At 42.6% G+C, this 24,894-nt stretch overlaps 1 protein-coding gene across 2 annotated transcripts in view; it reads right to left on the bottom strand.

Moving 5' to 3' along the window:
* Positions 1-318: 318 nt before the first annotated feature.
* Positions 319-24,894, bottom strand: part of ccny (cyclin Y) — a 38,869-nt gene continuing 14,293 nt past the window's right edge. Inside the window, exons 2-12 of one of the 2 annotated variants that reach the window (XM_069151331.1) lie at positions 17,145-17,219; positions 15,851-15,871; positions 14,382-14,416; positions 14,235-14,258; positions 13,424-13,524; positions 13,251-13,286; positions 12,248-12,305; positions 11,758-11,877; positions 8,177-8,343; positions 5,342-5,504; positions 319-4,218 (exon numbers count right to left, since the gene is read on the bottom strand). In XM_069151331.1, the coding sequence (XP_069007432.1) occupies positions 4,102-4,218; positions 5,342-5,504; positions 8,177-8,343; positions 11,758-11,877; positions 12,248-12,305; positions 13,251-13,286; positions 13,424-13,524; positions 14,235-14,258; positions 14,382-14,416; positions 15,851-15,871; positions 17,145-17,219 (917 nt within the window). In that variant the 3' untranslated portion in view covers positions 319-4,101. The remainder of the gene's footprint in view (positions 4,219-5,341; positions 5,505-8,176; positions 8,344-11,757; positions 11,878-12,247; positions 12,306-13,250; positions 13,287-13,423; positions 13,525-14,234; positions 14,259-14,381; positions 14,417-15,850; positions 15,872-17,144; positions 17,220-24,894) is intronic. The other variant, XM_069151332.1, reaches the window with a different exon arrangement.

Raw genomic sequence — 24,894 nt, 5'->3', positions numbered from 1 at the left:
GTCCACTTTTATATACAGTCTATGGTTAAGGTCTGGTTTGATTGACATGCCTGTGGTGCATTCAGGTTGCCTGCATAGGTGGGCGGGTGTCGTGTCTTCCTGCGCTGGATAGGACCGAGTCCTACCTGCCCCTCACTCTTCCCCAGCTCGTCCAAATATGGTCACTTCTGGCTCCAGAGGCTCAGAGCAAGATGGGGATGCTCAAAATGTCAGGCTTCATGTTCACAAACAGCGGGCAGGTTGCTGCCTGGACTTACTGGACGTTTATTTAAATGAAAATCATTGAGAATAAAAAAATAAAATAAAAGATACACTGGATTTATTGCAAGGTTTTAAAGTTTAATTCTTGAACAGATTTTTTTTTCTAAACATTGCTTGAGAAGAGAAATGGGAGCAGTTCTTGAAATCATAGTTGAAAACATACAGAGGGAAAGGAGTTTGGCAAACTGAGAACAGGAGCAAATGACTGACTCGCTGTAAAGGAAAGAATACACAGACGACAACAACAACAACAACAGAATACAGTACAACTTGTTGAACATGTGGAAAAAAAAAACATAATAATTAAAAAAAAAAAAAAGGTCACAGCTACAGCAGTTGACTGACGTTAGCGCGGGAAATCGTCATGATCAAAGCTGAATTTGTCAAATCCAAAAAATTGTCGTCGTAGAGAGGAAGAAAAATCCAGAAACAAGAAAAGCTCTATGCAGAGGTAGAGTTCAGTGCACAAGGCTATGACACACACCTAGTAACCAGCCGACGGGACGCCACAGGTGTTAGCTGTCGGAGTAGTACATGTTCCACCTCGGGACTCACCACGGTTGACCTCACGGCATCAACGATTATTTCCGGGTGTAGAAAAACACCACACTGGGCTGTATGCACACACATACAATAAATAGGATATACAATCTTTGAATACCTTTGAACTCACAGAAGCAACTCCGGTCACGTTACTTCCCTGCAGACACGTTTTGCACTTTTAATTTTCCGCTCATTGAAAGCACCACGCAGAAGCAACGCTTCTCTTTCCGAGACCAGAACCCCTTTTTCAGATACTTCATGTGCAAGTTGGCTGACACGTCCAACAGGATCGTCCTTCATCTCTCCATGACTTTGGTACAGTTCTGTCCCTTCTCTCACCCCCCCCCCCCTCCCCCCCGCAGGTCAGTGGTGAAGGGGGAGGGGGGGGTATCTCTCCGACCTGGCAGATTCTCTAGTTGCTTGACAAACAACATAACTTAAATCAGTCGTGGAAGAACACAAGCGAGAGGCGAGTACACTGATGTCACATTTGAAATTGGACCTTTTTCTGACATTTGTTATGTTGTGAAGAAAGAAAAAAACAAACTTTTATTTATTTTTTTTTAGACATTTCCGGGTTACGTCGTGACATTTTCAAGCTTACACTTACAGTAACTGTCTATTCAGTGATGTCGTGGAGAAAAGTAGATCATTAGGCAAACAATCACCTTCATAAAGTTAATATATATTAAAAGCATTACTTTACACTTGAATCAACCCCTCAAAACTAGAATTACTTAAAACAATTAAACTCAAGGAATTTGTATTTTTACAGTCGACTACATCTGTGTAGATTTCCTATTCTTGTTTTCAGAAAGGTCAAGAAAAAGAGCAAATCAGGAGGTAAGTAATTCAGGAGAAATACTGTTTGACAGCTTCGCTTTACATCCAGGAAATGTAAGAAACTGTGGAGCTCAGAAACTGACAAAACCCTGGAAAAAGGTTATCAGATAAGTCACAGATATGACTGAATATATCAGGAAATAACATTGTGGGTTAAATAAAAAAAAAAAAAAAAAAAACTTTTGTACTTTTCCTTTTAAACAAATGATTTGGCGAAAAGCTTTTCGTAATTTTCTTTTAACACGAATCAGCTGATTATTTATATTTATTTCGTTTCTATTCATATTTATATCAGAAGACGCTCTGGTCTAATCCAGGTTTTGTGTGTGGAGAGTCTTGCTCGAGTACGAGAGGACGGAGCTGCCGGCTGGCTGACTGGTTTACACTTCAGGGAGCTACTGCGCTAAAGCCAACGTTCCCGTTGAGACTAACGCCACCAAACCAGCGCCTGTTAATGTTCATCATCCATAAACTGAATAAACTCTTGTAACAGTCGCTAAAGCCTCTTAGCTTGGACGCTAACACTAACAAAACTGTTATTTGGATGCGTAAGGAAAAGGAAAACAGCGGAGAGGAAATACAAAAGTACAGATAAATGTTTGAGTGTCAAGACCAAAAAAAAAAAATCAGAAAGTGTAGGAACTGAAGAATAATATAACGTGGAAATAAATGAAGGTATGTTATTTTATCAGCTGATTTAAGGTAAATGGAAAACGATGACTTAACTGATAACCTTTTTACTACATTTAAACAGTTTCAAGGCTCCATAAGAAACAAGCATCGTCTCTTCAATCAAAAACATGAATCTGGCAATGTTTCCACCCAGTGGCTCAAAAAAAAAAAAAAAGATTAGAAAATGAGCCTGAAATGTCTTGCATTGTCTATATTCCACATACAGTATGTAACAAACAAAAGATGGCATTTTCTGCGGTGCGAAAAAAAAAAGTGGAGTGGCATCTCCCATTTAAGTCTTAATACTTCACCTTTCTCTTGACTTGATTTGTCGTAGGAACACAGAATGCAACGGATTCCCCGCCTCCTCATGTGCAGTAAAAACTGACCCAATATAAATATTCTAACATCATTCTGTTATTCTTTTTTTGTTTTTTTTTGTTTTTACAGTTTGACCTCCTTCTACAGATTTAGCTGTATTTACACTGTACAGAGAGAATTTAGCAAAATGTATACAATATATTGATTTTGGATGCAGTGTTTCGATCATCCCTCGATGCGTTTCCATTCACGTCGGTCCTCCGCAGACTAACAAACACAACTCTGAAGGATCAAATCTTTTCAGTGGCTTCCATTTGTGCTGTTCCTTTTGTGAGCAGGAAGAACCGTACAAAAACTTTTAAAGGAGAAAAAAAAAAATCAAATAAAAAAAACAACTTCCGAGTGATTTTGTTCTTATTCCTCCAGTAGAAAGGGGGAGACGTGTTAAACTAGCTTGTTACAGGCACCACAGGTCGGGACAATGGCAGTGAGTAAAACACAAGCTCTTACAGTATGTCCCATGTCTGTCTTCCAGTCGGTCGTCTCCCAAGTATGCAACAACAAAGTGACCCGTGGATATTGCTCTGTCGGTGTGCTGATAGGTGGCCTTGCTGTAACAGATACTATTCTGCAACTGGATGTTTGCCAGTTGAATTCCCGTTTCCTGTCAAAATGTCAATGATGCGAGTTGATTTGTTGCGTGGTAGAGAGAGAGCTCTGATGATGTGTCGTCCAGTTCAGTGTATCAGCTGTACGCTCTCGTTACGGGTGGAATGTACGCGAGTTTCTTTTGTATATGCTTGAATATGTGAGCGGGGGGAGGGGGAGAGGAGTCTGCTGGATGGGAATGCAAAAGCACAGACAAACACAAACATATTGAGGATTTTTGAATTTCTGCAATGTGCCTACAAGCCGTCAAAAGATCATGTCATGCTTCAGCTGAGGAACGGACTGAAGCACCAGATTGAAATGAAAGGAATGTACACGGCATCCCTCAGGCAGCTCGAAGAGCCATTCGAGCCTCGGAGGGAATTATGGGACGCCGTTGCTGCTGTTGTGTCGTGTGTTTTGCGATGTAAGCTCGTTCCTATTTGCTTTCCTCATCTTCACACGGTCTCTTGAGTCTTTCTGCGTTTCCACGTGGCTGCTTTTCTTGCGCAGTCCGAGTCTTCATTCCTTCAAACTTCAGTTTGGTTCAGCTCAGTTCTGTTTGGTTCAGTGCGGGCAGCCGGTGGGACTTTTATGTACAACGACCAGAGAGGGAGCGATCACACTTGTAAAAGTGCCAGACTGTGTGACAGTGTGTGTTTGTGTGTGTGTGTGTGTGTGTGTGTGTGTGTGTGTGTGTGTGTGTATTCCAGACAGACCCGCTGATCCACAGGACTGCTGCCCACCCGGTTTGCCTGCTTACCAGGCAAAAATACGGCACAGGTCTATCTGCTCCTCCGCGGGCGACCGGTGTTAAGAAATGATGGCCGGACACCAGCGCACCACCGTCAGGTTGTCCGCGCTCACCGACCGCTTCTTGGCCTGTTTCCTCAAGTCCTTGTACATGTCGTCGCACAACCGCGAGATGGCCTGAAAGTTGAAAACAAAGCAAAGGTGAGCTGGCGATGGGAAGGCTTTCCCTTTTGGTTTCAGTGAGTGGTCGGATGTGATCTTTGACTGTGTGTGTGTGTGTGTGTGTGTGTGATATAAGACGAGTGGTTTGACTCCACAGTCCCGAGATGGATTGTGTTCACGCAGGATGTTCGGAGACAGTGATTGTAACTCTGCTCAATAAAGTTAGGGTGAGCGACGACGCGAACTCTAATACATCAAAGAGTCGTTTTCTGTCCTCGGGCTTCTTCCATCAATATTGATAAAACAATCTCAACCAAACACGGGACATATTTCCAAAACATTAGGTTTCATAAGTTGACAAGAGTTCAGTCATCTGAAAGGAAGATAACACTCTTTAACTTCTCAGTATTCTGGCTGAAGCTTCGCTCTCTTTTCTTTTATTATTTTGTCCAGACTTATGTGATCGCTGGCTTCCGTTCAGTCATTTCTGGGATATTTCAAAAGAGCTCCAGCCAGATTCATTCTTGGCAATCTTTGGTCAATTTGAGAAGATAAAAGTGTTTTTATAAAGCCAACAAGTGGCATTAATGTTGGGAAGGGTCACAGCAAAAATAATTATCATAATAATTCCACTCCGAGATTGGAGATGACCCACTTTCACCTTTTGTATTTTTTAATCTTTAAAACTAAATCAACTTCAGCCATATTTGATGTGGGTTTTTTTTTTTTAATTACAGCTCTGTAACAAAATGTCAAAATGTGCGCTGTTAAAAATCAGTTTTCGTCAAACAGATCTTTCGCACAGAGAAAACAAATCTGTCAAGTGATGGCAATGATATTTCAAACAGCATCTGCAGTGAGGCAGCAGGACAGGAAGGGAGAGACAGATGTGGACAGCACAGCCCTTCGTCCTGTCCTTCGCCCTGCACAGGATCCTCCTTCTGTGTTTTGTGTTCACGAGTGTTGAGCTGAGGCTCCTCCAAACACTAATTAGCAGAACAGTCTGTGTTTATTGTATCCCACATCCTCAGGCCACGGTCAATTAGTTTCAGATGTTCTCCGGTTGTTTTTTTTTGTCTCTGTATAACCTGAACTCCAGAATCAGAATCCGTCTCCTGTGCCTGTGTGAGCTCCTCACCTCTAATTTCTGAGCCTTCTCTCTGCTCAGAGGCTCCAGGGGGAAGCTGAGGTTGTTGGCCTCGGCCATGGAGCGCAGGTCGAAGTAATACTTGGCGTAAACACTGGACGGCACGTTGATGTTGAACTGCAGCAGCTCCAGGAACTGACGCTCCAGCTCGTTCCTGCAGCAGAGAATCAGGATTCCATTTTTTAATTTCTGGGTGTATTTATTTTCTCTGCATAGCGAGGCGAGAAGAGACGAGTGGAAGCGTTCCTCCCGGTAAACCCATCACCTCGCACAGGAGGACACGCGCCGTCCCGATACACACCAGTAAATCCCCGGTACGCCCACCACACATAAGCCCTTCCTCATAATGAAAGGGAACGCTATCTAAGCAAGGAGCTGTGCGCATTATGTGGAAGAAATATTATATTAATCCCGCATCCTGAAAATGCTATTGTCACGCGCTGCCTCGTGCTCGACAGCTCTGCGATCTCCGCTGCAGCGCGACGACAGCCGCTTTCATATGCTTCTCCTCGGTCATGACCGATTCCATTTAGCATTGTAACTACTATCCATCTCTACTTGCCAGCCTTTGTCCCTTCACCCACGCACATTTACCAGGCATGCAGCAACAGACGAGCTAAATTTAGCCCCCGCTGTAGCCAAACTCTGCCTAATAACGCTGCTTCTTGTTCGTCTCCCCGTGGCGCTCATTCAGCTATTCTCATCTCTGCTTCTTCTTGTGTTGGCCTGCTCCACAGTTTTCTTCCCCAGACTTTCCCCTCTAGATATTTAATGGTCAGTAGGTGGAAAGGGGGGGGGGGGGGGGGGGGGGGGGTTAATTTAGCTGGCTCTGGTCAAACACCGAGTCGGTGTCCGGTAAATTCGCACGTGCCGGGCTCCCGCTCGCTGGACTGAGTCCCGGACGGGTGGATTACAGCCCGACGGCGAGGACAGACCGACACCAGTGCAGAGGAGCGCGAAAAGCGGCGGAGGTCAGAGGTGGCGGCGGAGGCAACACGTCTGCAGCGTCGTGTTCCTCCTCAGGAAAACCCAGCCAACATTCCTGAGGATATGGAGGACAGAGCGGTGCACTCGTGCTCGGGATGCTTCCTTTCTGTGTCACCGTGAGATCAAGAATTACACACAGCATTGTCCAATTGCATTTCTAATTTAATCCAGTTTATTGCTTCAGCGTGAAGCCTTAAATTGATTAAGAACCGTGCAGCTCCTATTAATCAGCTTGTTAGGAACTAATAAACCAGTTTTGTTTTATGGGGTTGATGACATGGCAGCATGTGGGCGATTACTGTTTATTTATAGGCCAAAAATTCAAGAGTTACAGACATTAGCTCGTGTTGTGTATTCATCTTCCTCTTACTGAGGGTGGTCAGTACCTCATTAGCATTGATGTAGTGTGGAGTGGGCAGAGGTCACCCTGAGCATGTCCAGACCATCATGCACATGACTCTTATCAACTGTTATCAACACACTTTAGCTATTTCTTAGCATAGCAAGAGCCAGACTGTCGGTCACAGCAGAGGAAGGGTTAATAATAATGACTGTACTCCACTGTAAGGTCAGGTCACATGTTTTAAGTGATAGAGAAACAAAAAAGGGAGGTTTTTCTTTTGGGGTCTGTGTCATTTTTCAAGCAACAACAGCATATTCAAAATGTGAATATTAGTTTAATTGTGATGGTAAACGGAATATCTTTGAGATTTGGTTCGTTGCTCTAATTTAAAAAAGCAAAAATGAAAATGTTAACTGCAGCTTTGGGGAATTTTGAGAGGCATTTTCCACCCCTTTTTTTTAAAATTATTTTTTATTATTATACTGTAAAGACCAAATTGTATTGCTCAATCAAGAAAATGATCTGAAGTTTAATCAGTGATGAAAATAATTGATAGTTGCAGTCTTTGAGTTAATAACCTCAAGAAGAAACAAACATGTCAGTTCTGCAGATGTGCACGTAAGTGTGGTGTCATGCCTCGCAGACCTTGTGGTTTTTCTGCTTGCACCACTCGCATGTAGCACGACAGCTCCACCCTCCACTGAGGTCGGGTTCTGAGTGATACCGCTCTCCGTCTGCTACAAACCTCTCTCTCCAACTAAAGTGTTTTACAATCTCAGAGAATGTGCTGCATTATGTTCTCCCATGCTAATTTTATTGAAGCCATCATATGGTATCTTCAGTCACGTGACTCTGCAACTCCCACACACGGACGCTGGTTTCCTTTTGAGAGAAGCTGTTGTGGTGGAACGGTCCAGACTTTTCTCACTAATACAATCTTTGCTCTATTCTGGTGCAGCTCACACTTTCCAAGGAAAAGAAAAAGCAGTAATTATTGTTGATTTCAGCTCCTTCATCATCAGTTGATGATGTATTTTTTTTTACTGGTAATCACCCAATTTACAATTATTCACCTGTCGAGCAGCACAATGATGGCCAGAGAAATTTCAAGTCACTAAAACCTAATCAGATGTTTTCTCAGTCCTTATAGGAATATTATTGGTGAGAGGGGCTCTGTGTTTTTTTAAAAATGCATGTTTACAGCTTTTTCCACCCAAATAAAACAAGCCTGAGCCTGCTAGCTCTAAACTGAATTTACCAACGCGCCCCAATTTATGTGGTTTTTATGTTCTTATTTGATTATGCAATGAATTCAGTAAAAAAAAAAAAAAAAAAAAAAAAAGCCAAATATTTCCTGCCTTAGAAAAAAGACCTCAAAGACTCCAGTCTATATACCTTTCTTGTGTGTGTGTGTGTGTGTGTGTGTTGCATTTATGAGCACTTTTCATTGCAGTGTTTTCAGGGGGGGCGGGGGGAGGGGGCTTCCAGCGACTCACATGTCCTCCACAGTGATATCCTTGAGAATTTGGCAGTAGTCGACGTTCCAGACCGCCTGGTCGTCCCAGACCTTGGAGGCCAGGAGGATGGCCCCCAGCACGATACGCTTCCAGTTGGCAGGGGAGATGTCGATCTCAGCGTAGGTCAGCAGCCTCTCCAAGTACACCTGAGGCAAACAGATGTGGCGCAAAGAAGTATCTCAGGAAAACATTCCCATAGCTTCCACACAGTTTTAAAACAATAATTTAAAAAAAATACACTAGACCTTCGCACACATTTTCTCAAATCACTAAAATGTTATCAGCATGTTTTCCTTCACCTGTGGGCGAGCAGCTGCTACCCTGAAAAGCTCTCGTTGTTTTTAGTTTGTGTAAATTTCAGATTTTAACACCATAAAAAATTGTTTTTTTTAAATCCATTTTTGTCCTCCCCGTTTTCTCGGTGTTTTAATTACCCTGCGCTCTCCCTGCATTCATTCATTTGAAGAGTTAGTGCGCTGTCTGCTGCCTACACGTCCTCCAGGATGTCAGCGGCTGACGAAATCCAGCTTCCCCAGAGCTCCCTCATTAAATATCCACGCCGATCGAATCCCTACCATCTCTCTGCCCCGCTCGCCGTTTCCATTTCTCTCTCTTTCTCTTTCAGGAGCCAGAATCCCCACAGTCGACACACGGAGCCCGCCGGCACCTGATCCCTACGAGCTGCAATATCTGGAGAGAAGCTGATTGTTCGGATCCACTGATCATCATTTTGTTACAATCAAAGAGAGAACGTTTGCCATCGCATTGTAAGAGCTTAGTGCGTGGAGACCGCTGGACGTTTTGCGAACGTGTATCTCGCAGATTTCTTACAGAATTGAATTGATCTCCCAAAAAACGCCCCCAAATATTAAAATGCATTCCTTCCCTTGTGCAGTCAAGAATTAAACAGGCTTTCCGTGAAAATAGCACAAGTGTAGATGTGCTATTTGTTTCGATTTTTTTTTGTGGCGTGTTGTTTTAGTTTTCAGTAAACACTGAAGTTTGTGCTTTTATTTTGGAATTGTAATACACATTTCAGTATAATAATATTGTATTTTTAGTAGTTGTACTTTTGGGATTAATGCAGACTTTCTGATGCACAATAAGTTTGAAATAGACAATAGGTCTCCTATAAACAATAAAGGCTGTTCTTGCTCTGGTGTTTTTCCCCTGGCTGAGTGGGACTACATTTCTCATTTTCCATAAATAAAACTTACTGCAGACTCGACTGAATTCAGACCAGTGGCTTAAAACTTTGAAATGTGTCATCTCTCGGATGACAAGTCAGAGTTTGCAGAGATGCTGTATTTCTTATGACAGATTGGAATATACTGTGCTGTGGATTCTTATTATTATTCTGTCCGAGTCTGCTCAGACGCACGACTGTCAGGATTATGTGCCTTAAAGACCTGAAGAGAATAATACTGCTGAACTGAATACAGTCATCAATGAGTAAATAGTAAACATATAATTACAGCTTATGGTTTGTACAAACACAGAAGAGTGTGACATCGTGAAACAGAAATGAAAATATTCTTTTAGCCCATTTCACATCCTGGTTTGAACCACGAGAGCAGCTCGGGTGGCTAATTGGACGAGTCCTGCTGCGTTGGGCTTTGTGGCTGCAGGCGCTGCTAGCCCAGCTCTGTTTTGGCAGCAGGCGGCAAACACTGAAGTAAGTCGGCATAAAATGAGAGCCAGACCACAAGCTGGCATGATCAATATACAAACAAAACAACAAAGAATCAAAAGACTGGTTCAACCACAATGAACCCAAATGATTGAATTGTGTGCCTGAGGCGAATGTCAGAGAGGCTTGGTGCTTGACAAAGAACCGGTCTCTCTTTTATTTTTCCTTTACCACAGCGAACGAGTAAAACACATTTGATGATGTTGATTTGGACCTTCATGATAAACTTTCTACCGAGATCATTCAGAGGATTGTGGGTAATATTAATAATACACATTAACTCTTCATCTTTTCTCTATCGCCACTTGAGGACTATCCAGTTACCGCGTGTCACGCCGATGAATCACCTCTGCTGCCTGAAACTGGCTTTGGTCATGGTGGAAATTGATCTGCGCTGCTGTAGCCTCATCTCTTCCAATATGCTGCCCCTGTGTGATTTTCTTCTTGGTTGTGTCTAATGGAAATCTTGAGTAATGATTTGTTTGAACACATGCCGACTCTTTGGGTCTCTGTCTTTTCCATCCCTTAAAGAAACCCCTCACTTCCCTCTCCTATGATGTAATGACTGCGGGAGGAAAGGAAGACGCCCTGCATCCATCTCTTCTCCCCTGTCTAAAGTTAGCTGTGTCAGCTAAGCTAACCCCACAACCACCAGCCAGCGGCCCCATTCAATTACTGATGGCATGCCAGACGTTACTCTGGGGGCCTGGAGGAGGACGGCCGTACGCCCCCCCTGTGCTCTGTGTGCAAGTCTTAAACAATTTCTGTAAAAGACCACCTGTACACGGACAGGGACAGACACGGACAGGCAGGGACACACACACACACACACACACACACACACACGCATACATACACGCATATATATATATATATATATATATATATACACACACACACACACACAATCTAGCAGTGTAATTGCTTTCCAGGCCAGTTTCTACACAAAAGGGCACACCCATCCGAAAGCATGCGCACACACACAAACACACACACACACACACACACACACACACACACACACACACACACACACACACACACACACACACACACACACACACACACACTGTTCACACATTTGTGCATCTGTCAGGAAGCAGAGCAACCTAATACGACGGTAAGCCACCAGGCTGGTCATATTAACCAGGCTCTTTCCTGCTCTCCAGGGACGCATGTGTCGGCCGGAGCGACACAGTGTGGAAAGAGATGTTTCTGGGCAGATGAGTGAGAGAGGGAACGTGACTCATACAAGTTAGCAAAATCCAGATAAGTGAATCCACCCTCTGTTATACTCATTTATGAGCGAATATGCCCTGTTGCCATGTTTTATTTTATATTTTATTTCAAGCATCCAATTGTGTAATTGAATAAAAACATTGAACAATTTATGGATTTATGATGGGAGGAAATGCACATGTGATGTGGTAAAAAGGCTTTGTCAGTGGAGAAGAGAGAGAAATGAGATAGACAGGTGAGCAACGCCGGATGTCGTAAGTCAGGGAGAAATCCTACTGTACAGTAAAGCAATTATATTTTATTTATATAATTATATGTTACTTCTTCAAAGTAATTCTGAAAGGAAACTGCATATGTCAAACTTCCACCTGCTGTTCACCGTCTCATATTTTTGGACACATTCTCAGCGGTGCATATTGAGCATTTCATATGATTCAAAAGGGAGAATTGAGGTCCTGGAATGATCTGCAGTAGAAGGAAGGCAGCACAGGACACCAGAAAGAAAAGAAAAGAACCAGGAAGCAACACTCCCTCCTAGTGTCAGCACTAAAACACACACACACACACACACACACACACACACACACACACACACACACACACACACACACACACACACACACACACTTACCAAAGTGACAATGGCACACTCAGCAGTGAGCTGTGCAGCACTGAACAGCGTCCTGACGAAGCGGTAGATCTGCTTCTGCTCTGGGTCGTGTTTATTATAATCAGCAGGAACCTCAGACTTCTATAACAAACACCAGATAACAACATGAAATCAAACATTTACGTCATCTGACTGTCAAAACAAGCTGATAGTTAAGATTTTTGCTTTCAAATAAGTGTTATTTTTGGATGGAGTGCTCTGTTGGTTTTAAATATGGAGCATCACGAAAAGTAGTTATTTCAATTTCTGAACTGAGACCCTTGACTAAATGTCAAGAAAATAAATCGATTTGAAAAAAAAAACATCTGAGTAATCCAGATGACGTCATAGGATTCTCCACTATTTGATCCATGTGTACTTAGCTGCTGTTCATCAGCTTGTGTGGTTTGTTTTGCCGATGAATCCTGACAGTTTGCGCATAATGGAAATGTATTTTCAGCGGAAGCCTCACCGAGAGTGGATGCAGTTTCTCATCGAAAATGTCCAACAACATTCTTCCGTCGACATCCCTGGAATAAAAAATGATAGCTGTGAAAAACAGATGGCGTGAGTCCATTTAAAATACGCCAGTTCGATAAGCCTTTTATGGGCATTTCCCTGCACTTCAAACAGCTTCCTTATATGGGACTCCTACCAGATCCAGTGAATAAGAACGAGCTGAAATACTGGACCTCATGTAAGAGCCTCTCTGTATCCTCATCCTACACATCGTGTTTTGATTTTCTGTGAGGTTTGCTTGTACCATCGTTACAAATCAGATTCACCAAACTCTCTAAAAGGGACAAACCTGTTGCAAATTACGTCTTAATGAGATCTGATGCCACTAAAATTGCCAAATGGAAGCCTGCTCTGCTGTTTAATGCACATACATGTTACCAAACAGGAAGAAAGACCTTCAAGTCCTGCTGTCATACATTTGAGAGTCTGTGTTTGTATTTGAGGATGGAGAACAAAAGGAAAATAGTAATATGCCAAAGTATGCCTGTAAAATCAGTAATTTTGCAAGCCATTCATTTATTTTTATTTTTTTTAAATGATTTAAACCAAAATGTATTCATAATTAAGTTCAACTGTATTAAGAGTGAAGTCCAACAAGTGTTTCCTCCACTGTGGAGACAGACTGTTTATACAAGACTCATACGACAGGTTTAGACCACTTGTGGCTTTTGTTTATGTTTCTTGCATGAGGCTCGATGTCTCAACACCCTTTAACGAGGCCACATTCCTGTTGCAGAAGGATGTCCAGCTCACTCAGGCTTCCCATGCCGACAGCCATTAGACAGGATGTTGAAGTATCTAAAGAGCTGAGAATTCAACGTGAGCCTTCGGGGCCACACGGAGCATTTTCCTTCCGTCTAAGTTTATCTGTCTGCTAAACCGCTGATGTGTTTTTTTGAAAGAGGACTGTTGCATTAAGTAGTACATGAGGAAATATAAGAAACTATGTCTCATACCTGTTCTTTATGTGGTAGTATATAGCAAGGGCAACGCTGTAGAAACAAAAACGGGGACATCAAAGACACACTAAAACTGGCAGAAAAGGTCAACAAGCTACAACATGTCTTTGATATTAGATGAAACATTAGATAATGTGTTACATCACATGTGACCGGATCAGACAGGTTACCATTTGATGGTGTATTTGAGGTTGGGCTGACTGACAGTGCTGTCATCGAGGAATATGGTGGAACATGAGCTGTACTTCCGTCTCACTGGGCCTGGATGATGCTGGAGTTCACAAACATACAGAAAAAAAATACACACACACACACACACACACACACACACACACACACACACACACACACACACACACACACACACACACACACACACACACACACACACACACACACACACACACGTCAATCTCTATTTGTGTCACACTAGGACCAGCCAAAGGCCTGGTAACAGCACGGGAAAGTAGGGCACCTGCAAGCAACTAATTCTGTCAGCGCCTGACATGGTTGCATGCGGGAATGGCATTTATGGTGGAGTGCATCTTTACAGAAGTGTCAAACTTCCATTCAGTGATTCTTGTACTCCTTGTCACCGGCCCATTTACTGCAAAATCATTTTATCGTGGTGAATACTGAAGCAGTGCACTTAATATTCAGTCAAGTGATCATTTTCTCATTCAACAGCATTTCTAATCAATTCTGCCCTCATGAATTGCAACATTTTGTTCAAAAGCACACAGTATATTTCACCAGTTCATTCTGCTGGGCCCGAAGGAGGGATGGAAAAAGATGAACTGCACCATAATGGGATGAAACTGCTTCTACATTTGTGCTACATCTAAAAATAATAACAAACCACTTCTAAAACTGAGTTTATTTTAGGGTTTCAAACACATCCGAGGAGTTAAAAAAAAAAAAAATGGAGTGACGATGATAAAAGGTTTGGGTTACTTTAAAGGGTCATTCTGAGGAATTTACCTTGTTCTCCGAAATGTGTGTGAACTTGCAAAGAAATACAAGACATTAAAATTACTATTTGCACAGTAATCATAGTAACAAATGCACTACACAGTGAAGAAACATCTTTCCACAGGTCCATATTCAAATGAACTGCATCTTACTTACATGGTTGATGTAAAGGCTCTTCCGCTTTTCTCGAACTAAAGCGGGAAGATAAGAGAACAAACAGGTGTCACTTGGAGGTCAGTATCAGTGCAGTACACAACCCTCACAGACAGGGAGCAGCATTGATCCAGGGTTCACGAGTTCCCCTGGCAATATGGATCAGGAGAAAATAATGGAGAAAGAGCTTTTCTTTCAATCATTATTCAACACTGCATTAAACAAAGCAAAGCACTTTCAGCAAACACAATGTTTAATATGAAAAAAGGACATTTTTAAAAGCCTGTCTGTTTTTTTTCTCTCTCCTTTAACATTAGGAACCATGTATTAATGTGTGTGAAGGAGCGTGAACCAGTTAATTAATCCATTCATCATTTTGCCGTACATGAATTCAAATTAAATTGAGCGCAGTGGCTGTTTTACTCGAGCGCACATTGTCATACGAGCTGGTCTGTTTTCATTTCTTTCTGTTCAAACAAATCTGGTCATTTGAAATGCTAATTCTGCTTAATGGACACGATGATTTGTTAGTTTTATAGAGCCCACTTCAGCGAGTGCTGCGTTGTAGCAGTCTAAATATGAATAGAGCACACACGCGCACACGCACACGCACGCACACACACACGCGCACACACACACACACACGCACGCAGCTGTGTGTCAGCACAGTCTGTTTGTGTCTCCATGTGTGTCAACAGTTTATGCATGTACTGTATGTTCGCTCTGATTTAGCAGAACACACAAGGGGGGGAAGGATCGCTAGCACAGCAAACTGGAGCAGATGGAGAGAGCAGAACCTCACAGACACAGACAGACACACAGACAGACACACAGACAGACACACAGACAGACAGACAGACACACACATTTGTATTTGACCTCTCTGACACACGAACGCACACTCGTATTAATGCACATGTTTTTCCGCTGAGCAGTCGGGACTGTTTGCGCTGCTTTCTAGCAACAAGCAGCGGCCTCTTACGTCATCATTAGGGCTGCATAGTTCGGTGGAAAAACAATAATCCTGAGCACAGAGATTTCTGAATGAGTTCATGAAACATGCCGTCAGTAATTACACATTTGACACATTAAATATTCTTCAAAACAATGTCTGATGCTTTTTTCAAATCAGTTTTTTTTTGGCTCTTTGGTTTTCGGATCACGAAAGACGAGATTTTTCGAAACACTGCTGATATTAAACATACAGTGAGTCGCCAGTGACCGAGAACTACATGTTTGGTCACTGCCACGCAGCCACTCTCCTCACGGTACATCTCATGGACCGACATGTGCAATGGAAGAAACACACATAAAGAATGACATCAGCAGCAGAGGCAGGTAACCTGCTGGCAGAAGACGACACGGACCGCGAACAAGAATACGATACACAGTCTGAGACGACATGAAGGGCAGTCGAGCCCAAACACGCAGGAAGCAGTCTGCCTACCGGGAATGGACACACACATGCTTACCTCGCTTGTTGGACACAGCAACTGAAAAACAAAAGTCCAAGTTGTCTCTATGTTTTGTTCATGGCACAGATCTCACAACAGGCTTCACTGCGTGTGTGTGTGTCGTTAAATTATTCATGAGTGATGAAGAGCACATGCGTATAATTGTAGATCTATTTGTGGGTCTTGAAGGAGAGCAGTTTTCGGTCAACGTTTCAAGGGAACATTTTTATTTATCAAATGTTTCCGGATCGAATCTTCAATCTCACTAACTGAAATCAGTATTTGCCTCCTGTACTGGTATCTATGTACACTATGTTGGGAACACAGGCCAGCGGGCATTCACATCAGAGCCCGATCGGGGTAATGAAAGAGCACCTGATACCAGATCAATATGTCCGCCTTCAGGCTACAAACTGCTCAGCTGAATCAAAAGCTTATCATCCAAGTAAAGAGATTATGTCTAAACTGCAGAAATAATCACACAAAAAAAAATAACCACTATATTGCCGTCATTATCGAGGCTCCAGCCGGCTCTCGGTCTCTCTGTCTCTTGGTCTCTCTGTCTCTCTGTCTCTCTGTCTCTCTGCCTGCCACAGATGATCAAAAACACCCCAGTGTGTCTCCACAAATCTGACGTACAGACAGCCGCTATGACATTTTCACAGGATCCTGTTTTTAGCTTTTATGCTGGATAAAAGGATGGCGGTCAACGGTACGTTTTGTGCAGCTTCACAGCTCAAATCCCTGCGTCAATGAAACAGCTTGCTTTCCCACAAAGTTGGCACATGTTCCAATCGCCCGAGTTTGAAACATAAAGATACTTTGACTGCTTGATGTGCGGTCTGTCACGTACGCACGTAGGAGGATCAGTGGCAATAAACTCATACAGCCAACAGGCATGGCCGCGTAGCGTACTCTGCATTCAGTCAGGGCATGTGGACACCTGCTTTTGTTAGTGTCCACTTAAAATGTCTGGTTAATAAAAGCTAGTCCACACTTTCCAACCAATGAGAATGCACAATGTTCAGTGGTCATGTATAAAGTTATTTGTATTAGACAGATCCATATGATGGTGTTCAAATACAACCGGGACATTAACACAGAACATTACTTCACTTTTTATTACTCTGAAAAGATTAAAAAAAAATATATGTATATATACTGTATATATAGTATGTGTTTAGCCCCTCTTTGTTGTGGAGTAAAGCCACTTAAATCAGTCCCCGTCCCATTTCCAAGGCAAGGAGTCTGAAAGCTTCAATTATAGGTTTTAGAGGAATGAAAGGTGCCAACAGAACAGAGCAGAACTCACCATCAGTCTGTGACTTGCTGAGGAAGATGGTGCTGGCCCGCGGATGATCTGAGGGATTGTACTCCATGGGAAGATCTGAAGATAGAGGAAAGAAAATATGAGTCTTACAGGCAAAGTCTAGAGTGATGATTTTATTTAAAGAGTTTCAAGCCACACAGACTGATGTACGAGCTGGAGACCTGTGCTGCGCTGGCTGAGCTATGATCCTCCTGGTATCTTTTTAGCAGCAGATAAATGCAGCTCCGGTGTGTAGAGAGACAAATAAAATAACAAACTGTTTAAGTTGTTGGATATCTTGCAACCTCTTCAGACAAAATCATATTTCTGTGGAATAAAACCCCCTCATGTTGAAGTGGAAAGTGTGGGATTGGCTTCAGGGGGTTAAACACCTCTCTTGTAAAGGTCGCAGCTAAATGGAAAAACGATCCGTCAGCCGACAGCGTGCTGCACCGGTGCCGTGTGAACGGCGGTTTGTAAATCGATGCTCGCAGAAAACACAGCAGAATGGTATAGATTTGTATGAGATCGTTGTCTGGACGCACACACACACACACACACACACACACACACACACACACACACACACACACACACACACACCACCTACAATCAACAGCAGTTGGCAAGAAAACCTGCAATAAATGACGCCTAAAACACAGAGAATGTTGGACAGCTGATGAACTCGGCTGATTTGTACATCGACCTGCTGAGTTTGACGTTGACCGCTGCAGATTCAACTCTGTGCCCCGAGGGCTCTGAAAGTTTCATCAAGTTCTTTGTCAGGCTTTTTAAAACTGTTTTCCCGTATAGTCAATTTTTGGGACTGTGATCTTCTATCTAATTTAAACACCTAAAGAGGACCAATAAAACTAAAGAGCTCCTTACAGTTGAATGAGCAGATCACTGAGCAACTGTTTACCCTCATTTATTTATTTGATTCTGGCTTACTTTCTGATGGGGTTTTTTTTGTTTGTTTTTTTAAAATATATTTTTCTTTGGATCAAACACTACATCACCTGGCTAAAGAAATTGAGGATTTCTGTCATTGATTGATTTGCTTGTTTTGCTATTTCTATACAAAAAATACAATATTTAAAATTTGGTAAACAAACAACTGGCAGTTTTGCTTGAGAAATAACCTGAATGATTAATAGATAATAATAACAACAACTGTTGTTATTTTCCGCCGATTAACCAATTCAACAAATACATGTGTATTGAGGTTACTTTAAAGAGAATCTGATGCTACGGGGAAACGTCAACTAATTGAAGCGTGCTTCATGCAACAGGTAAATCTTTTCATGATGTTCAGTAACTAAAGCACGAGATGTGAAACTCTTCCTTCTATACATGCATCTACTTAACTACTTAAAATACTACTTTCCTGATTTGCTTTGATGTATTTTCTGCAGTAAACATATTGCCTTCCCTTGTCAGATGTGTACATGTCAAAACAGAAGCAGCTACAGAACCCGTCGCCAAGCAGTGAATATATCAGTATCTATCAAATTAGCATCCCACGTCTTTGCCCTGATTAAATGCCGCAGGCCAAAACATGCTGAAATATGACTTTTTATTGTCGTATCATAAACAATAATTGTTTTTATTCTGAGCCTGCAGACATCGTGATCATATCTGTGGTTAGTGAAACAGAAGCACTATTGTTTGAACAGTAGACTCATTATATCTCCAAAGTTGATTTCATGGTGGAACTTTATGGTGGCCTGGTGAGGTGATTTAATATCATGAACGACCTTAGATGAAACAATTGTTGACATTATGTTATGATCATTGTTGTGTTCCAGTTTGAAACTAACTAACTTCCAAATCTTAGGACAAGCCAGGAGAAATACGTGTGATAACACTGATATAACATCACAAACAAAATGACATCATATACACAGGAGGAGACAAAACTAAAATTAAAAGCACACCGGGACCATAAAGGGTGGTGCCTCCATCAGCAGCTTCCTGGTTTCTTGGATGATGTCAGAGAAACAGGAAGGCTCAGAATGAAGTAACACCCGGAGAGACTAATAAAGAGAAAGAGAAGCAGATGCCAAGAGGCCGACAAAGAGAAGGAGATAACGAAAGAGAAAAGGGCAAAGAGGGCAAGAGAGCGGAAGTATGACAGATCTGATGAGAACCTGATTGACAGGGAGGGAAGACAGGAAAGGGAAAAGAGAGAAAATGATACGAGTGAAGGAGACGAGAGGGATATGAGAAAAGAAAACGGTGGATGAGAGGAGTGTAGGTAAGATGTGAGGGAGGAGAAGAGCGTTAAATTAAGCATTGAATATGGTGGACAGGAGCCTCGTTGATGTCAAGCTTTGGTTTGCATCTGCCAGTAAACACACCACCCAGTGATAACTACTCCAGTGAACACCTGAGATCACAGAGGCTCGTTCACAACGCTGCAGGTTACACATGCAGGCCACTGCTATTGTGTACAAACTCTTTTGAACTGCTGTCGTTTTGTGATGGAGAGCCACTTAAAGAGCCTCAAAGGACACTCTCTCTCTCTCTCTCTCTCTCTCTCTCTCTCTCTCTGTCTCTCTCTCACACACACACACACACACACACACACACACACACACACACACACACACACTGCATGATGTAGGAGGAGGTGACATGCAGTGCTGAATAAAAGATGGGTGTGTGGGAAGAAGTAAAGAGCAGTGAAGGAGAGCTGAAGTTGGGTTAATGATGCTGCACAGTGCTCGAAAGGTGGCGACATGCAGTCAGCACGCGCACACACACACACACACACACACACACACACACAAACATCCGCAACACGTCAGTCACAAATAAAAGCTGAAAGCTGAAACTGTGCACAATGGGGTAAGACATTTTAACAACCATTGGAGCCAGGATATAGGATAACTTTAAAAAAAAAAAAAAAAAAAAAAAAAAAAAAAAAAAAAAAAAAAACACACGAATATAATTTGGAAAGTAAAAGTTCTTTCTTGGCTCCAGAAAGTGTCATATTTTCTAAGACAGGAAGTTGACTCTATCCACAGACGAAGGGTGTGTCCCCCACTATGGCTGGTGTCAATGACCTCTGGTGTGGTTCCTCCCTCTCAGGGTCCTCTCCCCCATTTCGCCGACCTGGGGGAGACGAAAGCACCCAACTTCCTGCGTTTCAGGAAGTGGAGAGGAAATGAAGCAAGGGGTGGCGGTTACTCATTGTTAGGGAGGCAGGCTGGACAAAGAGTGGAGGGAACAGGTCAGTGTGTGGATTTAAGCCAGGCATGTATAAAGAAAAAAATCCCTACAGAAAGCACCTATAAGACAGAAAGATGAAGGGCAGTAACAAAGCCATAAGCCGCCGCTCCTCCTCCCGTATTTCGCCTCTGATAAATGAATACACTTCAGTTGTTTCGCCACTGCAAGCTAAAGGGCTATTCCAGAGAAGGAAATCTATTATCTGAGCGTTGTCCTGTCAGGGACTGTGGAGTGAGGCTGCACAGTCAGGAAATAATAAATAGAGGCTAGGATCGGAGGACGTGATGGTCCACAAGATTTATGAGGGAACTAACCATCTTTTCTTTTTTTTTTACACGGAGGGAAAGTTCTTTTAATATCTCTTCATATACTATATATCAGTAAGCTGTGAGCAATGTTGTCACCCAATGACGAGGACTGCTCAATATCTTCACAACAACTGGAGAGGTTGCTGAGAAACCTCAAATGCATGATTCATTTTGTAGATCGTTTCTGAGTATATTTGATGTGTAATTTAGTGGATATAAAGGAAGACAGTTGGCTGAAATTTTGAATTTTGAGTGTGCCGTTTTCCCAAGTCTGCCCGAGAGTCGGCACAAAACAGGGAATAAGTGTGCGTTTTTACTGTTTGTTTGTTTTATTAGTGACATGTTGTACAGGCTTTCCCAGAGGATGACATTTGTCGTGTTAAGTACAACATTTTTACATTCATCTCAAACTTGTCCCTTAAAATGTTTTTTTTGCATCATATGAAGTACCTCCATTCAAACATTGCCATTACTACCAACTGTCTATCCCCAAGCACTTCTTGAACTGTAAATTACACATTGTATCTGACAGAAACTACAGTCTTTTTGAAAGTCTTTGATGCCTTCTTTAAGAAAGATCTAAAAGCATCAAACATAAAGCTATATTTTGTCTCTTCCACAGCATCACAGTTAGCAGCTGCGTTTTGTGCTGTTTGCTCACAGCACAGAACACAACATATTTATTTAAGAGAAAAAAAAAATAACTATAAATGTACAAGAGTCTATTCCTGTCATTTTTAAATCACTCGGAATAATAATGACAAAATAAATCCAATCGTATATGCGACATTTTTTAAATATTGTTTTCCTGCCATCTTATTTAAATTCAGAGTCAGAAGGGAACGGGAAGCTGTAGTCTGTGACATCTCTTTAGAAGCTGGTGAAATCTTCTTTTATTTTGACAATTTGTGGAGGTCCAGCAGATGACTGTTGAGCCACCTGAGCCCCATTTTGCAGCAGGAAAAAAGCCGTAAACGCACAACAAGGAGGAAAACGATGCCTTCTATAGAGCTGTGATGCTGTGAACAGGAATATGTGTATAAACAGTATATCTATCACTGTTGTTAGCGGTTAGCTGGCACTCTGCCCACATGCCCTCCGAGGGTGGCTTCGGGATGCAACAGCAGTCCAGACACGAAGGCCCTTTGCTGTTTTTTGGCTGCCCCGCTGAGGTGCCAGCCCGAGGGGATCCAGATGGCGCAGCATGGCCCGGTCCAGCTGTCAACAGCATGCTCTCAATCAGTACGCCCACATGCTTAAGATAGGAAGCACACAGCACATCTTGTAATGGTGTGTTAAAAGGAAGCCAGTGTTGTGTGGTTGTAGCTGTGAATATTCCCGTTACTTCAATTCAGACTGTTTTGGTGGTGTTGGAAATGATGCAAGCTTCTTAAGTAATGATTTGGCCTCTTTATAATCACTTCTTAGAACAAACTGCTGCTAGCGCACTGAATTTAACTCCTGTTTTACCTGGAATCTTCCGGTAGAAAACAGCCTCTTAAGTAAAGCGCAAACTTTACGAACGCTGCACCGCATGGTGCCGTGAATTGGCCCTCAATGACACAGAAAGAGAGAAATCTAAAAGAGAGCGCACAGCTACCACCGCACTCGCCGGGCATTGTTAGTGAATAACTAAGAGGATGTGAATGTGCGCTGACAGTGAAGGGGCTCTCACCTTTGGACAACGAAACACTCTGCAGACAGCAGAGAGAACATGGACGGTAACTTATTATGAGCTCCACTGTGGCTTCAACCACCCCACCTCTGAAAGTGAATTATCTGTGCTGCGGTGTTTACCACTGTATCACGTTACAATACAGCTGCTGTGTTTCAACACTGTGTGATAAGAGGGAGCAGGATAAACATAAAGCAGCAGTGGTTAGACCATCTCGGAGATAAAAAAAAAAAATAAAAAAAAACCTTAAACATGTTATCCATCTGCCACCGTCAGGAATCCCTCTCAGTGTTAAGGAAATTACAAATCAGACCAATTTTTTTTACTACCTGCTGTAAATCTTTGCCGTGCACTAAAATTGATTCATTTTGTTCGCTGGTTGATTTGCTGCCACATTTCCGGGCATCAAACCGACAGGGAGAGCTTGTAAAGCAGTTACATGAATGGGGAAACCAAGTGAATGAAAGGCTGATGCTTAATGACTCACTCTCCTTTTAGCTCCGTCTCCACTAACAGACATGAACACACACAGGGCAGCAGAACAAACCCCAGCAGCGCCGTCACGGCTCCTTCCAACAGATCCAACCACCTCTCAGCTCCTACCATTGATCTCCGACTTCTGTCAAACCCTGTGCAGCGCTGCAGACTCGGAGGAGGAGAGCTGAGCTTTTATCAAAGAAAACACAACAGCGACAAGATGGAGGGGAATGAGCTGGAAAGAATTCACAGAAAACATATTCCCACGACTCCAGCACAGGGCTGGCCAACACATCGATATCATATCGATATCGTGGTACGAGACTAGATATCGCCTTAGATGGCAATCCATCCAAAGGTTTCAGTCCGTATGTTTCAGCCTGTGGCGGAGAAGAACGAGGCCACGCACCAAAAAAGAAGGACCAAAGAATGTTTACAATGTGGACATTATGAGCTGCGTCACTGGCTTGTGTGTCACGGAAAGAATTTCAAGTTGACTGAAATCAATAAGTCAAAATTAAAAAAAAAAAAAACACCCGATTGAATTAGGTTACTGTTCATGTTTTTGAAGGACGCAAGATCACGTAGAAGAGTTTATTAAAACCAAAATCTATACTCCAATATATGCAATAAAAACTGTGTTTTTCACATAAATGATTTATCATAATATTATTCTTATTATGAATAGAAAAAAAAAACAATTCCAACCACACACACAGCAGACCTCCTGTGTGCCTGCAGGTCGTGTCATGTCTGGAGACGAGAAAACATCCTGAACTCACAAGAGGAAAGAACTTGCGAGGACCTCCAATAAAAATGGAGCCTTTGCATTGTACGACTACGTTAAAGCATCCAACCAGCTCAAAATTACAACAATCCATCACTGGGATTTGTTCCAGTGATTACCAGGCAGTGTACTTGTACACCGATGTGTACGGTGTGGAGCGGCGCTGGTGTACTTGACAGATGGCAGTAATTAGGTGACGCTAAAATGAAACAGCACAGAGGAGGGAAGAAGAGCGAGGAGATTGGAAAAACTGTTCCCGGCGAAAGCACCATAAAAAGCTGTTGAACAAAAATCATGGTTTCCAACACAAACCTCTAAACAGATGTTAGGAAGCTATGTCGATATATGGGGACAGATACGATCGTAGGGGTTGATGCTGGGAGGCCATACAGATGGAGATTAAACAAATAAAATACAAAATAAAAATACAAAAAAATGAAATGGCAAGGAGAGAGAGCGACTACACTGCAAATACTTATCGGAATTTCATTTAACAGAGCCAGTAACTCGTTGTTTTTTTTTCAAAGCACTTAAGTCTGACAGTTAAGTTTACTGTAATGACAATCCATCAGCAATTCTCTGCCCATCTGTGCAGCGGCCACGCATTAAAACTGAAGAATCATTTGATGACATTAAGACTCAAAGTTGCCCATTAGCTGATGACACTATCAGTTCACTGAAGCAACCTGAGCAGCATTACATGAGATGTTGTCAAGCGAGACATCAAAACTCAGATGCTCTCCTCTTTCAGTCGGAAAACATACGAATAAATGAGAGCAGAGCAGTTCAGAACATTACTCCACTTTTACAAAGCACGATTATGCAGGATGCGAATCCCATGTAGCGCCGATATAAACCGACTTTAATGCTTTGTCGCGGGTCGGCAGACGGGAGCTGCAGTTATCAGATGCCACATGTCAAACAGATTTTCAAACCGTGAGGTCCACATACGCAAAGATGGTTTGTCATTTAACCAACTTCCGAGCCAAGAGATTGTGTTCAAATAGGGTGATTATTTGATTTCTCGGTGTGATCCGTGTGTGTGACAGATGCCGTGCAAGAAAAGGAAAGCTGTGGAGTGAGACGTGCGAGCAAGTAAGCAAGTACGTCGGGGTTGGAGAGTCCATGAGCAGGGAGAGGACTCATTTACGCTGCACCCGGCTGAGCGCTATCAACCCACCCTCCGTCTTTCTCTCCCCTCCCAGCCCTCGCATCCTCTGCTCGCCGTTACTAGGCAACGCTGGCTTGAAACGATTCAGATGGCAGAGGCAG

Source organism: Embiotoca jacksoni, unplaced genomic scaffold (assembly GCF_022577435.1).
Source record: "Embiotoca jacksoni isolate LCO1_2020_lvr unplaced genomic scaffold, fEmbJac1.0.p SCAF_17, whole genome shotgun sequence".
NCBI lineage: Eukaryota > Metazoa > Chordata > Actinopteri > Embiotocidae > Embiotoca > Embiotoca jacksoni.
This window is presented reverse-complemented; position numbering and strand designations above follow the sequence as displayed.